The sequence below is a fragment of the Conger conger genome, chromosome 7 (assembly GCF_963514075.1).
Source record: "Conger conger chromosome 7, fConCon1.1, whole genome shotgun sequence".
Lineage (NCBI taxonomy): Eukaryota > Metazoa > Chordata > Actinopteri > Anguilliformes > Congridae > Conger > Conger conger.
The window spans coordinates 8,042,915-8,067,629 of NC_083766.1; the positions used below are offsets into that span (position 1 = coordinate 8,042,915).

At 42.5% G+C, this 24,715-nt stretch overlaps 1 protein-coding gene across 1 annotated transcript in view; it reads right to left on the bottom strand.

Annotated features, from left to right (window-relative positions):
* LOC133132519 (glutamate receptor ionotropic, kainate 4-like) overlaps nt 1-24,715 on the bottom strand; it is a 192,702-nt gene that overhangs the window by 139,987 nt on the left and 28,000 nt on the right. The window contains exon 3 of the mRNA XM_061247979.1: nt 6,556-7,237. Within this exon, the coding sequence (XP_061103963.1) occupies nt 6,556-7,237 (682 nt within the window). The remainder of the gene's footprint in view (nt 1-6,555; nt 7,238-24,715) is intronic.

Sequence of the window (24,715 nt, forward strand, 5' to 3'; positions counted from 1 at the left end):
GCAAACACGTGGTTAACACAAAAGCGTTTTTAATCGGCAAACAAAATCCTGTGTTGGAACAAACTGCACAAAACTGTTTATTTTTTTGCCTGATCGTATCATGATTTCACTGATTTGCTGTTCTTTTAATCTACTCCATTGCAGTGTCCCTGGTGGGTTTTTGTAAGATGGTGTTTTTTTTTTGTTGCTTTGTACATGCAGTACTTCCTGGATTCTGTTGTACATTTGCTGTAATTTGCTTTAATCTGCTTTCATCTGTGGTGATAAATAGCTGTACCCCTGCAAAGCATTTTTATAAGAAGGCAGAAGTGTACTCTGCCTTCTCCTGCCCTCCCTTCCCCCTTCACTCCCTCCCTCCCTCCTTTTTTCAATGTCTTTGGAAAATTGCTTTCTGTTCTTGCAGCCTGAGCAGTGACTGAAAGATGGGAAGTGTTTCCACCGCCGTCCGCCCTGTACCACTCTCCTCACTGGGGGGGAAAGGGGTTTTGGCCCCAGTAAAACTGCCCCCATTTTTTTTTTTACACTTTGGAATTCTTATTCGGCCCTAGGATTTCCTTGTTACATCTTATGAAAAACGAATTCTAAGGAAATTTGATGGAAATTGGAGTCCATCTACCAGGTCCACATTGCAATCAAAAGACGCAATAATATCACCAATTAAAAAGAAAAAAAAAGAAAAATCTCAAACACTTCAAGTAGCATTCAAAGATGTGATTTCAAAAGATGTAGATGCATGAAAGCTGATGGCAGCTGATGTTGTTCCTGTGATGAGCATGAGAAGGATGAGCTGATTGTGTAATCACACAGACATTGTCCATTGTGATGAAAAGAATGTAAAAAATCTCAGTTTGCATAACACACTCACCTCGCAGTTCAAATTGATTTTGACTTTCTCAGATTTGCTTTTCTTTTTGCTGTCTTGATTCTACGACTCGCAACACATTCTGATAATGAGCTTCAGACGTAGCACAATGTGGAAAGTCACCGTTCAGTTTAACCGCATGCTCGTTAACCACGTTTAAGTCCTTGGATGATGCGTTTCGACTTACAGCAAGACTCTGCTTCCTACCATTTCATTACATCTTCAGTGAGAAATTCATAGTCAAGATCTAGTAGTCTGAATGTATACCACTTGTTGATTGATTGGTTGTTAATTCGTCATTATCACTATTAAACAACAATGTTCACTTTGGTATTCAACTATGAAGAATGCCCCCCCCCCCCCCCCCCCCCCCTTTACTCCACTAGCACATTCCTCTACTCCACGCCCCGGAAACCAAACTTTGTGGACTCCATCCTCCACTGTCCCAATATCGGAGAAGACGAGCGAAGCGGTTTCAAACACCTTCCCCTTCTACCTCAACTCCCCAGCAAAGTACACATCGATGCACTGTACATGCAGTGCAGTGTGAAATGATCTGCAGTATTGGCATCATCACGGGTTGGGCAGTGCAATAGGGGGGGTATACCAATAGACATATACGGCATTGTTTGTGTTGAATAATGCATTTGCGTTTAAACCAACCAAGACCAGGATTTAACACTGGTGCATTGTGCTATTACTGAGGGCCAGAGATTCGATTTCCTGTCAAGACGATTCTGTTGCATCTCAGAGCCAGAACATTGCTCCAGTAAATTATCAGCTGTATTTCTGGGGTTATATCTACAGTTGTTTGGATGAGGACCTACCATATATATAATTGACTTTTCAAAATTGTATTTACTTGACAAAAGCTATTATCCAGGGAAAGTAAAGAGCATTATCAGACAGTCATGCAGGTGTTACCAACCAGACCCTCCAAGAGTGACATGTTGACATGACGTAAGAAATGCTATTTGGCTGAATAATGTTAGTTGTCTCTCAGTTCAACGATAAGAAGGTAGTTAGTTGTGATGGTCTCATGCTAGCTACACACAATCATTATTTTCTTCATGAAAATCTTCCCCAGATGTTCTGGGAAAAGTGTGGAAAAGGGGCACAATATGCCAGCCTGGTTCTAGTTCTGTGCTAGATAAAAAGGGTGCAATGAGCCTGTTTGCTTCCAGCTTGTTGAACAGGGGGAATTTTGTAATGATTGCATAAAACAAATAAGATTTAGATTACGGCCATGTTAGCGTATTGAGAATCAGAAAATGTTATATGGCTGTGCATGATTTGCTATTGCCCATCACATTTGCAAGAAATTACAAGCAAATTTGAGAGAGGAATAATGTCATGAAGTCACTAGACCCTAGCTTCTCAGCAACTATTTGCAGACTGTTTAGATCATTAGAGCCTTGATTAATATATTTGCATATCTAGATTTGATTTCCAGTTGGAGTGAATCATGTTGTGTCTGCAAGAACCCTATTAAGACCATCTGTTAATGTTTACACCCAGAAAATTGTCAAAGCTAAAACAGCTACTGACATATTCCAATGGCAGTGCATGACAGGGTAAATATGTTGTAGCCACACAGTAATGATGGTTCAATGAGGCTACAATGAACCCCAAAAAGAGGAGCTATCAAGCTATGTGAACCAATCCCTGTGGCTTGCCAGGGAAAATAAAGATTTTTATTGATTGGCTCCAAGTGACTGACAGAATTTCCCCAATGGAGTAAGATCAGGGTGATGACCAACAATGATTTTTAAGGGTTAAGGGTCAAGTCCATAATTTTGTCTGAAAGTGAAGATCTCAGCAAGCAACAATAATGTCAAGAAGAAAGCAGGTAGGAAAGCCTCCAAGTGACCAAGATTCCGCAGACACCAACATTTCCAAGACAACGCTACCTGACTTTTGCCATAGTGTTTGCCATTCTCACTAGCTGGCAATTCTGTGTGGGGTGCAAGCTTGCTAGTAGAAAAATATGTTTTGTTTTGAAGTTTAGTCACTTTAATCAAAGCAAAAGTTGAAAATCTCCAGCTGGCAGAGAATAATAACAGAAAATAATAAGGCCCCGATTTTAGTGACAATGCATACATGCCTGGGCACAAATGGAACCGCTAGTTTCACCGTGCACAAAAATAATATTTTTAATGGTCTGCAGTAAAACCACTGACGTCATCATTGGTGGGCAGGTATGCCAAAAGAAACATTCGGCACTGTTTTGCGTTGAATAATGCATTTGCGTTTAAACCAACCGACACCAGGATTGAACTCAGTCACTCGAGCACATGCTGGAACATGGATGTCAGAAATACACTCAGTGAGCACTTTATTAGGTATTTATTAGATGTATTTTTTAGACTTCCACTGCCGTAGCCTATCTCCACTTACAGTTATGATGCGTTGTGTGTTCAGAGATGCTCTTCTGCATACCACTGGTGTAATGTGTGGTTATTTGCGTTACTGTCACCTTCCTGTCCAGTCAGTCACTCATTAACAAGCCATTTCTGTCTGCAGAACAGCTGGTCACTGGATTTTTTGGGGGGTTTTTCGCACCATTCTTTGCAAACTCAGTGTGCGTGAAAATACCAGGAGACCAGCAGTTTCTGAGATACTCAAACCACCCTGTCTGCCACCAACAATGATTCCACTGTCAAAATCACTTAGATCACATTTTTTCCCCATTCTGATGGTTGATGTGAACATTAACAGAAGCTCCTGACCCGTATCTACATGATTGTCTGCATTGCACTGCATTGGCTGATTCGATAATCGCATGAATTAGCAGGTGTAGTAAAGTAAAAATGTTCCTAATGAAGTTCTCAGTGAGTGTATTTTGTTTCATTCAGTTGAGTTGTTTGGTTCATCACAAACGCAATGCATTGAATGGGGCGACATGGCTCAGGCAGTTGTCTGGCAGTCGGAGGGTTGCCGGTTTGATCCCCCGCCCGGGCTGTGTCGAAGTGTCCCTGAGCAAGACACCTAACCCCTAAATGCTCCTGACAAGCTGGTCGGTGCCTTGCATGGCAGCCAATCGCCGTCGGTGTGTCAGTGTGTGTATGAATGGGTGAATGAGAAGCATCAATTGTACAGAGCTTTGGATAAAGGCGCTATATAAATTCCAACCATTTACCATTGTTTCTGATGTGCTGTGTCCTGCACTACACAGCCATACATCTTGGACGTGTCACAGGCCTTTCATACGGTGAGATGTGATCGCATGTGATGATTGTGATAGAGATTACAGAGGCACAGGGTGTAGGAGAGAGCAGGGACTCCTTGGCGGCAGAACTGCTTCCCAAGAGTACATTAATCTTATGAAGTGCATGTCTAAAATGAATGAAACTTTTATTTCAGTCAAAGGATTGACAGCAGAGAACTAAATAAGCTATAGTAAACTCAAACTAAATGTGCAATCTTCTTTCCCATGGTCTGGTTCACAAGTGCCAGCTAAGTTAATATAGCATGACGGAGAGGCTGACTAGAGTGTCTCTGCCAGCTGCCAGCTCCTGGCCAGTTGAGGAATATTCACCCAAACAGAATTGTTAACAGGAACCATTTATTTTTAGTTTTAGCACTGACATGTAAATGGATAAAAAATATTTTGTTTTGGGGAAAAGCAATTTTGAAAATGAAAATGATTCGGCCTCACCTTTTTTTTTGTTTTGATATCAGCAGTAATGGCTTGTACAGATGCTCGTAATGGAGCCTTTGATGCACTTGTACTTTGGCTATTGTTAGCAGAGAATTAGCACTTGGCTGTGGCACAAGCACCCTGTTTTTAAAGGGAAGGGAATGGGATAATCCGATTGGCTATAATGATGCCAAATCCCCACGACACCCATAGTACCTCATTCTTATGGAACCAGTCTCTCTCACAGCTGTGCCATACCTGGACTAATGCATGGAGTCACAGAATCGCTCAAATTTAGTTGGACACGCCCTAAATCATCAGCACCTTTGACAATTGTGTGTTGTCTGCAGAAATAGAGTCCTTGTTTAATGATGATACTACCATGCACTTGAAGTAATTGAATTCATTATGAACTAGATTACATATGTACTGTGATTCGTGTTATATAATGAGGGGTTAATTAGTAACCCAACTGTGTTGTTGTTTGTTACCGTTTCTTACATTTTCTCAATTACTGTCAATAGAATAATAGACTGGGATATTCTGAGATGTACTAAGGAATACAAGTAGCATATAAGTACCACTTATTAAATATAGTTGATAAATCCCAAGAGTAACAGTATACTATAATGCAAAAAAACAACAACTTATTTGCATTTAAGCCATTTAACATTCCGGTACCAACTGGGGTTATTTTCTCGCTTGTTAGTGCAAATATTTAATCAGCCAATAAAAGGGCAGCAACTAAATGCATACAAGCATGCAGACATGGTCAAGAGGTTCAGCTGTTTTTCATACCAAATGTCAGAATTGGGAAGACATGTGATCTAAGTGACTTTGACCATGGAATTATTGTTGGTGCCAGACCGGGTGGTTTGAGTATCTCAGAAACCGCTGAAACATCAGTGAGCAGCAGTTCTGCAGGCAAAAATCCGTTGTTAATGAGAGACATCAGAGGAGAATGGCCAGACTGGTCAAAGGTGACAGAAAGGTGACAGTAATGCAAACAACCACGCTTTACAACAGTGGCAGGCAACAGCACCTCTGAACACACAATGCTCCAAACCTCTGAGTGGATAGGCTACAGCAGCAGAAGACCAATAAGTCTAAAAGATAAGTTGAATAAATCCCTAATAAAGTGCTCGCTGAGCGCATATTTAGATCTGTTCCTTATATTAGTAGCTCTTAATGCTGTAAGTAAGGCCATTGGAGAGCTTTTAATACCATTCCAGGTGGGTGTTAGTAGTTCCTCGTGCTAGAAATAAGTCAGTTGGATAATTCAACCCTGATTAAAACAAAAGCTAGACTGCCATGCTGAGACAAAGATATAAAGGCTAAGTATAATATACTGTGCTGCGCATTTATTGTGATTTAAGACCTTTTTTTTAACTGCAAATATGGGCTCATCAAACACCGAGCTGAGGTTCTGCAATGTGCAGACTCATTTCCTTTAGCCATATGGCTCTGGAACGAGGCTTTGATATTTCCTCGTCTGAACAAATGATTTAATATAATGCATGCTGTTCCCAGTATTTTTCATAAGCCTCAGTTCTAATGAATTTATTTCTCACTGGAAATCATTCCCCTCATATTGGAAATATCAATTTACAGAACGTGCACGTGCTTGCCATTTAGCATGTGGATGCAAATCTCCACTGATTACACTGTGCCACTGGCTAATTAGAGTGAGCAGAGCATATTTCATTTAGACTGCATTTATGGGTTATTCTAGCCTATCCAAACACAATGTATGCAAAAGACGCATCTAAAGGAGTGATCAGCGCTGCAATATAGTTTCATTACAACAATCGGCTGTTTGTGTTTTCCCCTCCATTTTCTCCCCAATTTCGGAAAATTCCCAGTCGCATCGAGCCGGGATCTTGCTGCAATCTCGGCAGCCGATGCAGGAGGGCGTAGACACTGATGCAGGAGGGCGTAGACACTGATGCAGGAGGGCGTAGACACTGATGCAGGAGGGCGTAGACACTGATGCAGGAGAGTGTAGACACTGATGCAGGAGAGTGTAGACACTGATGCAGGAGAGTGTGGATACTGATGCAGGAGGGCGTGGACACTGATGCAGGAGAGTGTGGATACTGATGCAAGAGGGCGTAGACACTGATGCAGGAGGGCGTAGACACTGATGCAGGAGGGCGGAGGCACTGATGCAGGAGAGCGTGGACACTGATGCAGGAGAGTGTGGATACTGATGCAGGAGGGCGTAGACACTGATGCAGGAGGGCGTAGACACTAAGAGCGTAGACACTGATGCAGGAGGGCGTAGACACCGATGCAGGAGAGTGTGGATACTGATGCAGGAGGGCGTAGACACTGATGCAGGAGGGCGTAGACACTAAGAGTGTAGACACCGATGCAGGAGGGCGTAGACACCGATGCAGGAGGGCGTAGACACTGATGCAGGAGAGCATGGATACTGATGCAGGAGGGCGTAGACACTGATGCAGAAGGGCGTAGACACCGATGCAGAAGGGCGTAGACACCGATGCAGGAGGGCGTAGACACCGATGCAGGAGGGCGTAGACACCGATGCAGGAGAGCGTAGACACCGATGCAGGAGAGCGTAGACACCGATGCAGGAGGGCGTAGACACTGATGCAGGAGAGCGTAGACACTGATGCAGGAGGGCGTAGACACTGATGCAGGAGAGCGTGGACACCGAGAGTGTGGACACCGATGCAGGAGGGCGTGGACACCGATGCAGAAGGGCGTAGACACTGATGCAGGAGAGCGTAGACACAGAGAGCGTAGACACTGATGCAGGAGGGCGTAGACACTGATGCAGGAGGGCGTAGACACTGATGCAGGAGAGTGTAGACACTGATGCAGGAGAGTGTAGACACTGATGCAGGAGAGTGTGGACACTGATGCAGGAGAGTGTGGATACTGATGCAGGAGGGCGTAGACACTGATGCAGGAGAGTGTGGACACTGATGCAGGAGAGCGTGGACACCGAAGCAGGGGAGCGTAGACAAGCGTGTGAGGCTGCCAGCTTCTCCTCCTCACACAGCCTGCGAGCCAAACGGGCGTGGATCAGAGTCGAAGGAAAACACTTTCCTATGGCTTATTTCTCGCCTCCTTATTCCTTCCCTTGCTCCTTCCCCTGCTCCTTCTCTCGCTCCTTCCCTTGCTCCTTCCCTCTCTCCTTCCCTTGCTCCTCTCCCACTCCTGGCTCCACCCGTCGGGCGAGGCGAGAAAAAGTGGTGGGAAAAGGAAGTGAAGACGGGAGTGAATTAGGCGAACAGAACGTCCTCGTTCCTTCAAATGTAAATGGTTGGCATTTATATAGCGCCTTTATCCAAAGCGCTGTACAATTGATGCTTCTCATTCACCCATTCATACACACACTCACACACTCACACACCGACGGCGATTGGCTGCCATGCAAGGCGCCGACCAGCTCGTCAGGAGCATTTTGGCGGTTAGGTGTCTTGCTCAGGGACACTTCGACACAGCCCGGGCGGGGGATCAAACCGGCAACCCTCCGACTGCCAGACGACTGCTCTTGCTGCCTGAGCCATGTCGCCCCTTGTGTCAGCTGGAAGCCACGTCAGTTACAGGCGCGGCATGTGCCAGGCGAGGGAGCGGTGGGTCCACAGGTTTATCGTTTATACGTCACATTAACGGCATTTGGCAGACGCGCATTCCCAAAATGTTTTCATTTTTTTGGCTCAAGAAACGTTCGGGAGCTTCCTAGCTCCGAGCTTTTAGAAGGAACATTCTTCAAAGTGATCAATTTCTAGGTTTAGGTCTAGGTTTTTGCAGATTGTGGACACCAACAGGCGGACAGGCCAGTACTGAGCAGAAAGAAGGATCCAGGCCGAGTGAATCCAACCAAACCTTGGGCGCAATTACGCATTGTCCCACAGTCAGCAGGGACAGGACTGCTTCCCCTGCTGGTCACCCAGAAGCTCCACACATTCTTTTGGTAGAAAATAATGCTTTCAGATGAAAAAAAAAGAAGTACATGTTGCAATTATCTCCAAAATATGCAGTAGATATTGAATAAAAAATGGAAACACCAATGTAAAGCAACTTAATAAGGATTGGGCCACCACCTTTTTTCATTAAACTGCCTGCCTGTCCCATGTTGAAATTTGCAACAGAATCTGCTGCCACCACCTGTTTTATCTGGTTAAACTCAGATTATCTACACAGACACAGATACCATGATCACAGATACCATGATCACAGAGTACCATGATCACAGATACCATGATCACAGATACCATGATCACAGAGTACCATGATCACAGAGTACCATGATCACAGATACCATGATCACAGATACCATGATCACAAATACCATGATCACAGAGTACCATGATTACAGAGTACCATGATCACAGATACCATGATCACAGATACCATGATCACAGATACCATGATCACAGATACCATGATCACAAATACCATGATCACAGAGTACCATGATTACAGAGTACCATGATCATAGATACCATGATCACAGATACCATGATCACAGAGTACCATGATCACAGAGTACCATGATCACAGAGTACCATGATCATAGAGTACCATGATCACAGAGTACCATGATCACAGAGTACCATGATCACAGATACCATGATCACAAATACCATGATCACAGAGTACCATGATTACAGAGTACCATGATCACAGATACCATGATCACAGATACCATGATCACAGATACCATGATCACAGATACCATGATCACAGAGTACCATGATCACAGAGTACCATGATCACAGATACCATGATCACAGATACCATGATCACAAATACCATGATCACAGAGTACCATGATTACAGAGTACCATGATCACAAATACCATCATCACAGATACCATGATCACAGATACCATGATCACAGATACCATGATCACAAATACCATGATCACAGATACCATGATCACAGATACCATGATCACAGAGTACCATCATCACAGAGTACCATCATCACAGAGTACCATGATCACAGAGTACCATGATCACAGATACCATGATCACAGAGTACCATGATCACAGAGTACCATGATCACAGATACCATGATCACAGAGTACCATGATCACAGAGTACCATGATCACAGAGTACCATGATCACAGAGTACCATGATCACAGATACCATGATCACAGAGTACCATGATCACAGAGTACCATGATCACAGAGTACCATGATCACTTCTTTCTACTCACAGGTAGCTTGTTCATTACCACCAAATGGATCCAAACAATGAGGACTGCACAAGATGTGGAAAACATGTGATATGGGACAACGTTGTGGAATATCACGATGACAATATGACTTGTGATGAATAAACAGCTATTTTAGTTTGCACATTTTCATATCTCAATGATGATAAGCAGACAATATATAATGCAGCCATGCCAACAGCAACCCCTGTTTCCCAGTAATGGAGGTTTCCATACCATTGCCATGGTAGCCATAATTACAGCCAATCAGGGCTGCCCGAAATGTGACCCTACTGTATGTATTCTGCAATGTTTAAACTTAACAACTTAACTTTAACAAAGGCTATTTCCATTGTCTCTCGAGTGGATTTAACATACTCTCAAGTTTGCCATGACCATTAACGCCCATGTTGTTTTTCTTGGCTGTCTGAACCAAAGACATTAAACAAAGGGAGATGAGAAACTGCTGTATGGTCACATTATCCATTATCCCTTGATTCCACACTCAGGTATTCTCTGGGGTACTCTGCTCCCTCATGGAAAAATACACATTTCAGAATATAGTAAGGTAAAATATTACATCCAAAATAAAAAAATACATACATTTGCATGTAATCATGATCGTACATTTTCACTGGTTGATATATTAGAGAGAGAATCGATGGGCCTGGTGTATGTGCGCGTGTGTGTCACGAACAGCCCGCTGCTGTGTGCCACGCTGCCTCAGGAGCGGTCGCCCACCGCAGAAGCCGGGGCATCATTTTTTAATGAGACATGAGAAAGCAGGCAGCAGTGCGCGTTCTCAGCCATCGATCATGGCCCGGGATCTGTGCGGGTGTGTGGTCGTGCATCTGCACGCGGAGGCGTGCGTGTGTGTGCGCGTATGTTCCCACGGAGACCACTGAAGAAATGATGATGACCAGTGCTTTAACGTTTATTGTTGCTGGCGCACAATAATATCAAATAATATTCTCTCTCTCTCTCTCTCTGTCTTTCTTTCTGTCTCAGGTGATTTCAGACCTCATATTCAAATGGATATCAATCCAGGAGTCCCCTATGCAAGAGCAATGTGCTTATATTTGGTGAAATATGACATCTAAATGTATTCCTTTCTTCAACTTTATCCCCACGTTGCTTTGGGAGCTTCTTGGGCTCCGTGGTTGAATCTTTAAATTCCCTATCCAGCAGAGGGACCTCACAAGACAAGATAGATGCATTTCATTTCATTCATTTTCACGTGGACCTCCAGCGCACTCAGTTGTGTGATTTCGGTGACTTTTGTTTTTCGTCCCTGAAATGATTTAGGTATTTGCTGTAAGGGATTGAACACTTGAAGCAAAGATATCTTTGTTTTGTATGTGAACTGCAAAAACAAAATATGCAGCGATGCAATGATCAAAGTCCGGGAAACGTAAAGCCTTCCAGTCACTGTAGTCAAACAATATTGTATATTGTGTATAAACAATATTAATTAACATTAATAGGCCAGAGCCTAAATAATGGCTGCTATGATTTTAAACAGGCATTTCACTTATTTTGTATCAAAAGCACAACAATTTATCATTGTTATCACCCGCTAGCTCTAAGCAACGATTTCCGTGAGATCAGAACCAGTGGGAGGAGACGGTCACGCCTGATTTATACCGGGAGCGGGCCTCCATCTTGTGCCCAGGTTAGTGGATAACAGCTTTTACACCAGCTGTGCCACACCTTCATATGCCAGGTGGTCTGTCATAGCCCAAATGTTATTTTTCTGCCCGTTATGAATACGTATGCAATTTTTACAGAGTCAAAACTTGATGAACTTCAGCAGATGTAAAGAGGAGCTTGATATTATTAGCAAATAGTTCTTTTATTGTCTTGTTATATTCGTTATTCTGCGCTGCAGGCTAAAGCGAATTATTGCATCGTCGACTATCCATACATTAAAGGGATATAGGGATATTTTCTGATTTCTTAATTCAGTAAGAGATGATTTTCCTCTTTATTCAGGAGACAAAAATAGTTTCAATGAACAACTAACAAGACAGGATCTTGACAGCTTTATTTGTTGTGAGAAGGTTAACACGCACATAATGAATGCCTTTTTTAACTTATTCACCATGTTAAAGCATAAAGCCTGTAAGTGATCATTTTTGTTTTCAAATCATTTTAAAATAAGATCCAGAAGTGCAAGATTATCTAACAAGATTAACTATCTAGATATTATTAAACACCCCTGCCTATCCTGCACACATGAATAATAGATATGAGCAGAATTCTAATTTGTCTAACAAACAAAATTCTTTAAGACAGATAAAAACAGACATTAACAAATAATAGTGAGAAGAAGAAGAAGAAGAAGAAGAAGAAGAAATAAAGAAATAAAAAATATAAATATAAAATATAAAATAAATTAACCCCAGCTCAAAGATAAAAACATCTAAATACACCCCATATAGATATTAGGATTTTTATTGATAACACTTTTCTATCATTTTGATTTTGTACACACACTCACTGAAAACCTGTACACCTACTCATTCATGTGATTATCTAATCAGTCAATCATGTGGTAGCGGTGCAATGCATATAATCATATAGATACGGGTCAGGAGCTTCAGTTAATGTTCACATCAGCCATCAGAATGGGGAAAAAATGTCATCTAAGTGACTTTGACCATTGAATGATTGTTGGTGCCAGACGGGGTGGTTTGAGTATCTCAGAAACTGCTCTATAGTCTCTAGAATGGTATAGGCAGAGAATGGTGGGACAAACAAAAAACAACCAGTGGGCAGCAATTCTGCGGGAAAAAATGCCTTGTTAATGAGAGAGGTCAGAGGAGAAGAGCCAGAGTGGTCAAAGCTGACAGGAAGGTGACAATAACTCAAATAACCACACATTACAACAGTGGTATGCAAAATAGCATTTCTAAACACATAACGCGTCAAACCTCGAAGTACATAGGCTACAGCAGCAGAAGACCAATAAGTTAAAAAAAATAAGGCGTTGCCTTAAGCGATTGGCAACGACACACACCTACAGTAAGCTGATAGCAGCCCTTAGAGAAGGCACCGTAGTCAGTACAGTATGTAATCCTTTATAGTAAACATGTACAGTGCTGTACCCAGGAGGCGTCCGTGGGCGCAGTGCAGCAGGAAAAAAAAAACATGTATTTTATGATGTACTGTATGAAGGCAAGATTTAAAATAATAATAACAATGATTAAAGCATAGCATCTCATCAAAGCCGTCACAGCAGGGATTGTCCTAATTAAGATCAGGCTTGTAGAAGCTGGCACCATTCCAAACCACAACCTTTTAAAATTTCATGTGAATTTCATTACTGGCATACTGGGAAGAACATCGGAAGAATCTGGAATGTTTTTGCAGAGGGGAGGCCGGCTTTGATAGTCCAACCTGCCTATCGGAGCTTCAGGGCAGCCGAGGGGAGCCTCTCTGGGGTTTGATGGGGGCCCCCTCCGTGCTCAAGCCTACCTCCGAATACCCTGAGGGAGCACGGGCGCCCTGCTGCTGCGCACATTCCCAGCGCAAACAGCAGAACGCTGCCGTAATCCCAGGCTCATCGCCGCGAGTTTACTCCACTGCAGGCTTGTTTGCCCTCATTTGTCTCCCTAAGTGGGATCTGTGCCATTCAGTTTATAAAGTAAGCCTTTCTTTGGAGAGCCGCCAGCACGTTGGAGGGCTATCAGCCGCCTCGCCTCGTTCCTCATTTCACATTCAAGGCTCGGAAAATTCTCGCGATTTTGGCGCAAGCCCGACATCAAAGTCTGTAAATGCGGAATAGTCACAGGGGAAGGCGAATGAAGAACATCGGAAAAGAGGAAAGTTATCTTTCTTTTTCACGGACGTGACTTTCAGTCGCTTGCTCAGTGTGCTTTGGACAAGGCGGAGGTTAACATCGGGGGGAAAAAATGAATAGCGCAGTAACGTACATTACAGGTGCAAGCCAGTGCATTGGCATGCAGGGACAGGTCTGTAGGTAAGTGCATAAAAATGTATAGATGCTTGTCACTGGGGCAGTACAATATAGGTGCATAAAAGTGTACCCATCCAGCAATATATAACTAATTCGTTTTTTTGCTTGGAAAATGTCACAGTACTTTCAGGGTACATTTGGGAAATTTTATCCTTGAAGAACCAAAATGTACCTCCGCTGTCACATTATTTCTGAGCGTGTGGGTGGAGGAGCCACAGTGGATGGGCTGGCTAGTGCCAGTGACAATAATTGCTAGTATTTACTTCTGAAATATTGTTCCTTCAGTTATGACCTTTTCATACGAGCGCTCATACCAAGTGCTGTCTTTTCAGCACGAAGGGCCCCTAGATTACCAAGAGCAGTGCTATGCTGTAGATGATGCAAAAACACAATAATAACCACAACTAACGTTATTATATTCTTTAATTGGTAGCTAGTACAGCTAGTTTAATTCTAAATCAAACTGACTTTACTAGCGATCTACTAGCGATCTACTAGCGATTTTATTGTTGTTAGCTAACTTGCAAAACAAATTTCACTGATTAAACTTTACAGTAACAGATTGTTCAAGCACTTCACACAAGCATTTAGTGAAACATATGACAACCTATGAACACAAACTCGGAAAATAATATAACCTAATGTACCGTGCATTACATTATAAGTTACAGTGAAAGCTAACTGTCTCAATGATCATCATCATGGCAAATGTTTCAAATGAATACGCCAAGCTAAATATAAACAAGCATACATCAATTAAGGCAAATTTTCATTGCCTGCAATCTGGTTTCAGCCAACTGCAATTTAAATGAGCAGCCTTGACCCACAACAGTACAGGTGCATCTAAAAAAATTAGAATATCGTGGAAAAATGCATTTTTTTCTGTCATTTAATTCGAAAAAGTGAAACTTTCATATATATTCTAGATTCATTACATATAAAGTGAAATATTTCAAGCCTTTTTTTTGTTTTAATCTTGATGATTACGGCTTACAGCTCAAAAATCCAGTATCTCAAAATATTTTAATATCATGTCAGACCAATCAAAAAAATACAGAAATGTTGACCTTCTGAAAAGTATGTTAATTTATGCACTCAATACTTGGTCGGGGCTCCTGTGGCTGCACCTGTATATGCTGACTGACGGTGTGAAAATAAAGCAAGCCAAGCTGGCGCAAATGGCTCAGGCAGTAAGAGCAGTCGTCTGGCAGTCGGAGGCTTGCCGGTTCGATCCCCCGCCCACGCTGTGTCGAAGTGTCCCTGAGCAAGACACCTAACCCCCAAATGCTCCTGACGAGCTGGTCGGCGCCTTGCATGGCAGCCAATCGCCGTCAGTGTGTGAGTGTGTGTGTGTGAATGGGTGAATGAGAAGCATCAATTGTACAGCGCTTTGGATAAAGGCGCTATTTAAATGGAGTTGAGCAACCCCAGCCTGACCAAGCACAGCATGGACAATGTGAAAATGGTGTTGCTCCCCCCCTCCCCCTTCCCAATTTCTGTGGCCACAATCATGGAACCTGATTATAAAACCTGTCAAATACCTATGAATGTCTTTCAAAAGTAATTTCCATAAACAGCATTAAACAGGATAATACCCACAACTGTGATTAAAACAAGCATGCACAGAACCAGTAATTAACAAATAATAAGTCAGTGGTGTAATGCCTTTTCTGGAATGAAATGAGTGTTGGGGATGGCAGAGGGAGAGGATAGCTGATTCTGGCATTGTGGATAAATTTCATAAGTCCAGCACTATATGCCTTGATCAGCAAATATGCAAATTACACCACATTAAAAAGATTTAACTTTGAACAGCGCTGCTATAGTATAAACACAAACAGGCTGTGCCACCTAAGGAAAACCACTGCTCTTGGCAAAGGGCTAAATTGCTTTTGTTCTCCAATTGTCATTCAAAGGTAAAGGTGGGCGACTATACAAACAGGAGAAGAATATACGGGTAAAGCTGTCTTTTCACCATTTGTGCGTTTTTGCCTCAAAGCATTTCCAGTGGCTTGAGTTGAATTGCGATGGATTACCATGTGTTATGATTGCATTACAGGAGTAAATATTAACCTTTCTCTTGCAGTGAACAACTCTTTTAGAAACTCATTAGCTGTCTTGCAAAGTGCAGTAAATGCTGTTATCTGCTATTTCCTGTGAGTAGCCACTCTGTACATTTAAATAGTTTATCTTGTCATGATTTGCCCAAGGTTAAGTAGCAGTTGTGCAGACTGTATGAATCCAGATCTATACTTGAGAATGTTCAGTTCTGAAGCCCTTGAGTTAAAATTTGACCGGGACACCCGTACCCTTAGCATTGAGTACCATGGTATCTACCTCCCGTGAGTCAGAGTCTTGGTTCAATCCCATCTGAGTAACTAATCTGAATGACCAAGGGGCGCAGGCCGTAAGCACTGTTCTCTGGCAGTCGGAGGGTTGCCTGTTCGATCCCCCGCCCAGGCTGTGTTGAAGTGACCCCAGGCTAGACACCTAACCCCCAAATGCTCCTGACGAGCTGGTTGGTGCCTTGCATGGCAGCCAATTGCCATTGGTGTGTGAGTGTACATGTGAATGGGTGAATGAGAAGCATCAATTGTGCAGCGCTTTGGATAAAGGTGCTATTGTGCAGCGCTATATAAATGCCAGCTGTTTACCACTTAATCTCCTACAGCATAATGTCTCAATGGCCCAGTTTTTCCCTACCATTCCACCACAACCTCTTCAACCAGCAACATGGTTTTCCCTACTAGTCCAAGCTATGCAGGAAAACCACAAATCAATTTACATGTTGTGATCAAAATACTAATTTAGTATTAATTCAAAGTATTGTTGCCAACATTGTCCTAGTAGGAGCCAGATGACACTGAAAACAGACGACGCCTTGAGTGAGTTTTCCATTATTTATACTAAGTCTGGAACATTCATCTACATTCAACATTTTTACGCACTCATTTCTGGCAGTTAGATCAAGTTTGAACAGTCATAATAGTGACAGTTCAGTATTTTCATATGATACTTGACAATCCTACCTTATAATTTAAAACATTTTATTAAAATTACAATTGCAGTCTCCAAGCATGTAAAAAATGACATGAGTATGGCATGTCATGGTGAAAATAATAATGCAACTTTACTGATATGATTTACATAGTCAGAATAACCCCATTTACAATATCAAATCAATAATTATATAGCTCTTTTACAGAGAACTGTCACAAAGAACTTCACAGAGAAAAGAGGGACATTGGTAGTCACATATAACTTTTATATTTACAGTAATCAATGGAAGTTACAATACTATTAAGGATTTGGGAATTTCATTATATAGATGGATAACAATCATTGTTGCTGTTTCTTCTCAATATGGCCTCTTTTATGAGCTATGAAAAGCTCAATAAAAGTTATTAGAAGTGAGCGCTCAGTCGTTGTAAGTATAATCTCTACCGCTATGAATTTAAACAATGTCAACAAACAACATTGTCTGTGAGAAATATAATGACTAGTGCGCACTGCTGTCTATGATTAGAAGCTCGATTTTTTTTTTTTCACCTCAATGGCAGATGCCCGCAAAGCCTGGTCTTTGTGAATGGGAGAATGCTTAAGCCGCATGCCTGGCCTCTTATCCTCACTCCAGGCCACTCCACGACCGGATGGAACCCAAGAGAAACCGAGTCCAAGGTATCTCAGTTGAGCTCCAAATTGTCCACATTAATCCTTGAGAATGAGCATGGAGCGTCTCCTTCTCCTGCTCCTCCTCTACCGTTAGGAGGTACCCCTGAGGGGCTTTGACTTATTAAACTGGGTTTGGAGACAAGCGCTTTGACACAGCTGGTTGTGACTTCAAAACCGAAAAACAGAATGTCTGTAACGCAGCTTGCAATGTAATGTAATCTACCGAATCCCCGGCGTCCGTTATTTCATATTTCTAAAAGAAAGCACAGAACGCCTTTCATATGAGTAAAAAAAACTCATTTATTCACCACAGGTACGTAACAGCTTTCCAAACAGACACAAAAACCTCTGGTGGAGCAATGTAGTTTCAACAAATCAGGCTATGGTTTTCCGCCTGCATACAGTCTACACGTGAAAAGACACACAGGCATGTATATGCATGAAACATCCATCCATCCATCCATTATCTGAACCCGCTTATCCTGAACAGGGTCGCAGGGGGGCTGGTGCCTATCCCAGAATACATTGGGCGAAAGGCAGGAATATACCCTGGACAGGTCGCCAGTCCATCTCAGGGCACACACACTATTCACTCACACACTCATACATACAGGCAATTTAGACTCTCCAATCAGCCTAACCTGCATGTCTTTGGACTGTGGGAGGAAACCGGAGTACCCGGAGGAAACCCACGCAGACACGGGGAGAACATGCAAACTCCACACAGAGAGGCCCCGGCCGACGGGGATTCGAACCCAGGACCTCCTTGCTGTGAGGTGGCAGTGCTACCCACTGCACCATCCGTGCCGCCATGCATGAAACAGTCATTCCTAAATTTGTCGTATACACTGTTCTCTTGGAATGCTTTTCTTTTTCATTTATACTGTCTTTTCTCCACATACTTTGTATTCAACATACCCTAGGATGTGCTAGCCAGCCAGAAATCAGCAGACAATACATGGCTGTGGCATTTTAAAGCCTAGATCCTCAGGTCAACATTCACCTGAGCCTGAGATGAGCACACATACTGCTTGCCCGAATAAGTTTACTGTGGATATGTCTCTGTCTCACCTCAGATAAACTGTAGGTTACCTAAGGTTAAGACGGGTCAGCAGAAATTTGACATGACTGGACATTAGGCAGCGAAAGCTGGGAGTCATAATGGAGGCTAATACTGTGAGCACCAACCCAGCAGTGTTCTCTGTGCTGGCCCCGCTGCAAGGGGCACATGAGAAATATGAGTGAAAAAGTCCTTCCTTTGATGTCCTGTGACTGGATTTTCTGTGGTATTACAAGTAGGAAACTTTGCGGAGTGAAAGAACAGGAGAGTGGGCCAAAAGTGAGTGATCTCCAATTGTGGTTCATGGCATATTAGTGTTTTAAGACACCAGGCAGAGCCCATGAAGGGCAAATCCCAGAAATACAGGGGTTCTATGGCAAATGCAAAAGACAAATGCACAGACCTATGCAACTTGATGAGTGATCTATAGATTTGATTTGATGATGTCTGTCTGATGCTGTGCTCCCATGTAAACATGTAAGAGCCTAAGAACATACCTAAGAACGCCGGAACAAATGCAGAAGGGGGTGCAGGGCATTCAGTCCACTTCTGCTCATTGTCATCCAGGGTCACTCGCCTTCTCCAGCAAGGGCATTTGCAGCCCTCTGTATGTCTCTATTATATCAGACCGGGATTTCATTTAGACCGATTTCCACCTGTGTTATGGCATCACCCAAAGAGGCAATGCTTCAGTTGGCAGGGCATTCCCAGTCTCCCAGTATTAAGGCGACTCCCGTCTGCCTTTGCTAGCCGTGTTTATAATGTAGTTCTCCAGTGCAGAGGCTGCACAGCCCCACTGTGATTGTGAAAAAGAGAATTAACAACAAGTGGCCGCACTTGCTTCAGAGGACACAGAGGCCTCGTTCCAATCGCTCATGTTCCCTCCTTGCATCCTTTCCTTCTTGCTTCCATTCCTAGCTCCTTAGCCCCCACCCGACGGAGGACTCAAGGAAAGGACGCACAGACTGAGGAAACTTATGTATTAGACAAATGGAACGTCTGCTATACGCAAGTGTCATTTCGAAGACCCGCCAATTGCAGACGTGGCAGACGGGGAGAGATCGATCGATCGGGAGATCGTTTGTACGTCACACCTTCCAAAGAAATGCTCCTACTAAGGATGCTCTCGTATTTCCATGCCCAAGCATCCTTCAAGGAGCATTTAGCAGGTTTAGAATGTCCTTAAATACGGTGGACCTCCACTGATTTCTGGGACAGGCTCAGGGCATAAAAGCACCCAATTAATGCACCCGTAAGGAGAACAGCTTATCAAGGGTAATAAGACCCAGCTGCTTAAGAGGCCTGTGTGGTCTCATTCAACTGCAATCCCCACTTGAGTTCTCCTGGAGTCAGAACACTGCACTGCTTTCCAGAGACCAACACTGATTTAGAATATTGACTGAATATGGATTTATTGTTTCTTGTTGAATATGACTTTGTGTATAATTCCTTATGTTTATATTAATGCGGTTTACTTTGGACATTTATTTTATTTGCCATTTTTCTACATTTACCAGCTCATTATTTATTTCACTTGGATTTACATACTTTTTATGGGATTCCCTTGGGTCAATGACAAATCCAGCACAGTAAGTTTTGTTTATACCAATGCTGCACCTTGCTCTCCCAGAGGAAACATCAGTGATGGCACAGGGCTCATTCCAATCACTTATTTTGTCCTTCCCTATCCCTTGTTCCTTGCCTGACACAAAAAGAGACCAAGGCCTGCCATCTTTGAGGACATTTCAAGTAGGATGATATCTTATCTTGACAACATAATCCAGTGTGTTAAGGTAAATGTTGTGCCCTCCATGAACTATGATGTTGGGGTGCCACAAGGGTCCATTCTGGGACCACTTCTTTTTAGTCTGTATAAATCTCAAATAGGATCAAACTTCAACTGTCTTGGCATCATAGTGGAAATGCAATGCAAGTAACCAAACTCAGTCCGTCTAACTTCAGACACATGGCAGCCACCACCGAGGCAGCAAAACTTTACTTCTATGCTATGATTCTTCCACACATAACAAACTGTTTCATATGTCAATCTGGTCCAATACAAGTGATTCAATTCGGAAGCCTATTCAATCAATATACAAGCAAGCTTTAAAGATATTAGACAAGACAAAATAGGCCACCATCACTGCAACATTCTAACTAAATATGGCCTTCTGAGCTGGGAAAATCTTTCAATTTCATACTTGACTGATATGCAAAGTCCTTCTGGCCTTCTATCCAAGGCAACTTACAGTTGATTGGACTAAGCAAGAAACAATCCACCCCTGGAGCAATGAAGGGTTAAGGGCCAACGGCGGTGTGGATCTTATTGTGGCTACACCGAGGACCGAACCACCGACCATGCGGGTCCCAGTCATGTACCTTAATCGCTACATTACAGGCCGCTCATACACTAACTAACAGCTTCAAAACCTGACTGAAAAGCAAGCCGTCAGCATAAATACTTACATGTGCTGACTTCACCGTTGCCTTGTCTATCTCCTTGTTTGCATAGTGTTAACTGTTTATCTTTATGCTGTTTGCTTATTATTGTGCTATTTGTCTGCATGCTATTGTCCCCCGCGTGTGCATGTTACTGCCTGCTCTGCCCCTTTCATGATATTTGTGGCTATTTAAGAGTGATGTATTCCTGTGACCTTTTACGTTTGTTGCTTGATATGATTTTCTTGATGACCTTTCCTTTAGCCTGCTTTTAATGGCTTTTTTCGTCTTGCCCAGGGACTGCGGTTGAAAACTAGCCGGCTGGCTAATACTGGCACATTTACATTAATGCAGGTCCTTTGTCTTTTTTTTCCACGTATGAACTAAATCATTATGAGATTATTTTGGAATAAAAATACACAATAGAATTAAAATACCTTGTTATATAGACAATACATTATATTGTAAAGCCTCATAAGCCTCATAAGTGATCAAGAATGCTAAAATGGACAGTGATTCAATAGTGCTACTATATATATACCAAAAATGTGTAAAACAGATTTATAGATATAAGATGAACTGTGAATTGTTAAACTTATCATAAACATAGCCTAGCCCTGGACTAAATACCATTTTCAATGGAGATTCTCAATGAAAAACTAAATGTGTCATAGATCTGTTTCTGTGAACCAGGCACATGATAGGTTCCTGGTTTTACCAATCAAATCTTGATCCCAGAGCATCTATATTTTCTATATTGCCTCCTGCTTAGTCTAATCAACTGTACGTCGCTCTGGATAAGAGCGTCTGTCAAATACAATTAATGTAATGATCATTTTTGGTTCGACCAACTCATGTCTGTGCACGCTCAACGAGCTGAGGCACTGAAAGCACGTGTTTGGATGTAGAGAGCAGCTGGTCGGCGTTCTCCTGAAAGTGTACTGGAGGCTGTAACGATAAGCACAGATTTTTCAATAGAAATGGGCTTTCCAAACTGAGTGCAAAATGAGGAGAAGCGTTCAGAAAATGAAGAGAATCAAAGAGCGGTTGGTTGTTTCATGTGACAGCATGCTCTCTGTCTGAGCTTTTTACATGGATATTCCCAAGAGTGGGTGAAAAACAGTTGCTGCGCATGAAAAAAATAACAAAAGCTGATTAGTTGTTCAAAAGTCAGAGCAGTGTGTGAATGTGTGTGCGTGTGTATGTGTGCGTGTGTCCGTTTGTGCATAAGGGCGGCCTGTAGAGTAGTGTTTAAGTGCATGACTGGGACCCGCAAGGTCGGTGGTTCGATCCCTGGTGTAGCCGTTGGGCCCTTGAGCGAGGCCCTTAACCCTGCATTGCTCGAGGGAAGGATTGCCTCCTGCATAGTATAATCAACTGTACGTCGCTCTGGATAAGAGCGTCTGTCAAATGCCATTAATGTAATGTTATGTGCTACGCTACTGTGTGTGAGAAAGAGACAGCATCTATATTGTACAAATTGCAGTGGAAAATTAACATATTATCAGTGATCCCTCCCTCCTAGGTATGGGCGTATGCATACATGCATGTGTGTGTGTGTGCGTGTGTACGTGTATGTGTGTGTGCAATAGAGAGAGAATGAGAAAGAGAGATACAGAGAATAAAGAGTCTTTGAGCACTTGCAAAGCAAAGAGAAAATATATTGTGAGTGATCCCTCCCTCCTCCCTGTAATTTTAGTGATGACAGGCTCATATTCTTGGCCGTGCCCCCTTCCGTTGTGTAAATAAAAGCCTTGACCTGCGGGACTGAGAGAGCACCTGCAGTGTACAGGATGAACACACCCACAGGACGATGGCGGAGGATCACCGACACTCAGACAGTGACAGAGACAATTACAATCAGACAGTGAGTCTGTCAGTCTGTACGGCGCACAACCCTGGCAAATGGTCAAAAAAAGGACAAACTTCAAATGAAAAATACATTAAAAGCGGGGAAAATGAAGCGATGGTAGCAGAAACAAAGAGGATGACGTCTGAATTTGAAAACCTCTTAAGAACGACGTCTCTAAGTGGCTGCTGCCTCGCAGAGCTACATTAGCTTCTTTCTGGACTGACTGTTGTTTGCATGCAGCCGTCAGTCTGGTTTGGTGCCGAGTGCTTAGAATAAGTCATATTTGCAGCAGTGCATAACTGGCGTGTGTTTAAGCCTTTGAGACTTTCTTTCCCCGTAATTTAGATACTTTATTCTGGTTCACATTACATTAGATTACATTAGCCACAGTAGTGCAGTTTCCTACTCTCCTTTGCGCCTGCATGCAATGCAGCAGTATCTGATCGCAATTACAGCCTAGTAGAGGGGTTTCAAAAACTGTGAGTAAGAAACCACTTGCGAATCATGAGAAGGATTGGGGTGGGTTGTAAAATAATTAAAATCGCATCATTAGTCACACAAAGTGAAATTACACACTGCACCAGGTTCAGTTCACATACTGTCGTTGTTTTTCATAAGCTCAAAATATGTTATTTCCATGTTGAAATACATGTTAGAGTTGTGCCATTTCATACCATCATTGATCTCTAATTTTTACTTAATGGTAAATGGCAGGGATTTATATAGTGCCTTTATCCAAAGCGCTGTGCAATTGATGCTTCTCATTCACCCATTCATACACACACTCATACACCAACGGCGATCGGCTGCCATGCAAGGCCCGACCAGCTCGTCAGGAACATTTGGGGTTAGGTGTCTTGCTCAGGGACACTTCGACACAGCCCGGGCCGGGGATCGAACCGGCAACCCTCCGACTGCCAGACGACTGCTCTTACTGCCTGAGCATGGTCTTGACTTGGACTTGCAAACCAAAAATGTCATATGAGACATATTATTCTGCTCATTTGTGGAAATTACCTGTGCCATGCAATGTCAGCCAATGACTGTAAGTTTGAAATAAATAAAAAAGTGCATGACCAGCTGTCAGACCAATAGAAAGACCTGCCCTATCAGAGATCAATTGATTGCCAGTTGCCTTCTGTTTTCAAGTAATACCCATCATCATTTTTCATGCTGAATGCCGACGGATCAATATTGTGTTTTATCTCAGTACATTTTAAGTTCTGTTCATGGCTGCATTATCTAAATCAATTTGCAATCTCACATGGATTCCCTTGGTCTTGAATTGATCTCAACCAAACCTGGTCTTGATCTTGACACGGACTCATTTAACTTGATTAGTTTGGATCTTGGTCTTGACTCGACTAAATTATCTCTGGAGTTGCTGTGGAATTTGTCTTACTGTAGATGTACTTGATTACAACACTGCGTTGTAGTCTGCATTTTGAATACGTAAGTGATGGGTCATAGAAAATGTATTTGTTCATTAAGCAGGTCAATTCACTGTTGAACCAACATTTTTTATTCATTTTCTCACCCTTGTGATACACTTTGCAGGAAAAGACACATTCGCTTGTATTCAATAAACCTCCATCCCACGTTTTGACTTAAAAGTACAAACTGATATTAGCAGTTACTGTGTTTGTGAAGGCAACAGACAATGAGTGTCAGACAATGAGTGTCTTCAAGGAAGCAAGGAACCAGACAGAATAACAACCTTAGTTATTCAGCATAAAATACTGTAGACTTCAGAGCACAAGGTTACTACTGTGTTTGTGCAAAATACACATCAACGTTTTAATAACTTCTCTATTTTTGTATTTTGCCTATCTGAATGTTTTTGTTATGGATTATTGTTGTCTATTCTAGTGGGAAGGAAGGATTATTACTTTGCTTCAACTACTTTTCAAATTCTATTCAAACTCTTGCCAACAATCACATGTATTTACTGGCACCAGTGAGCTACAAGCCAATTCCCAGCAGGTCAGAAATGTTTTTGCCACAATCACATTA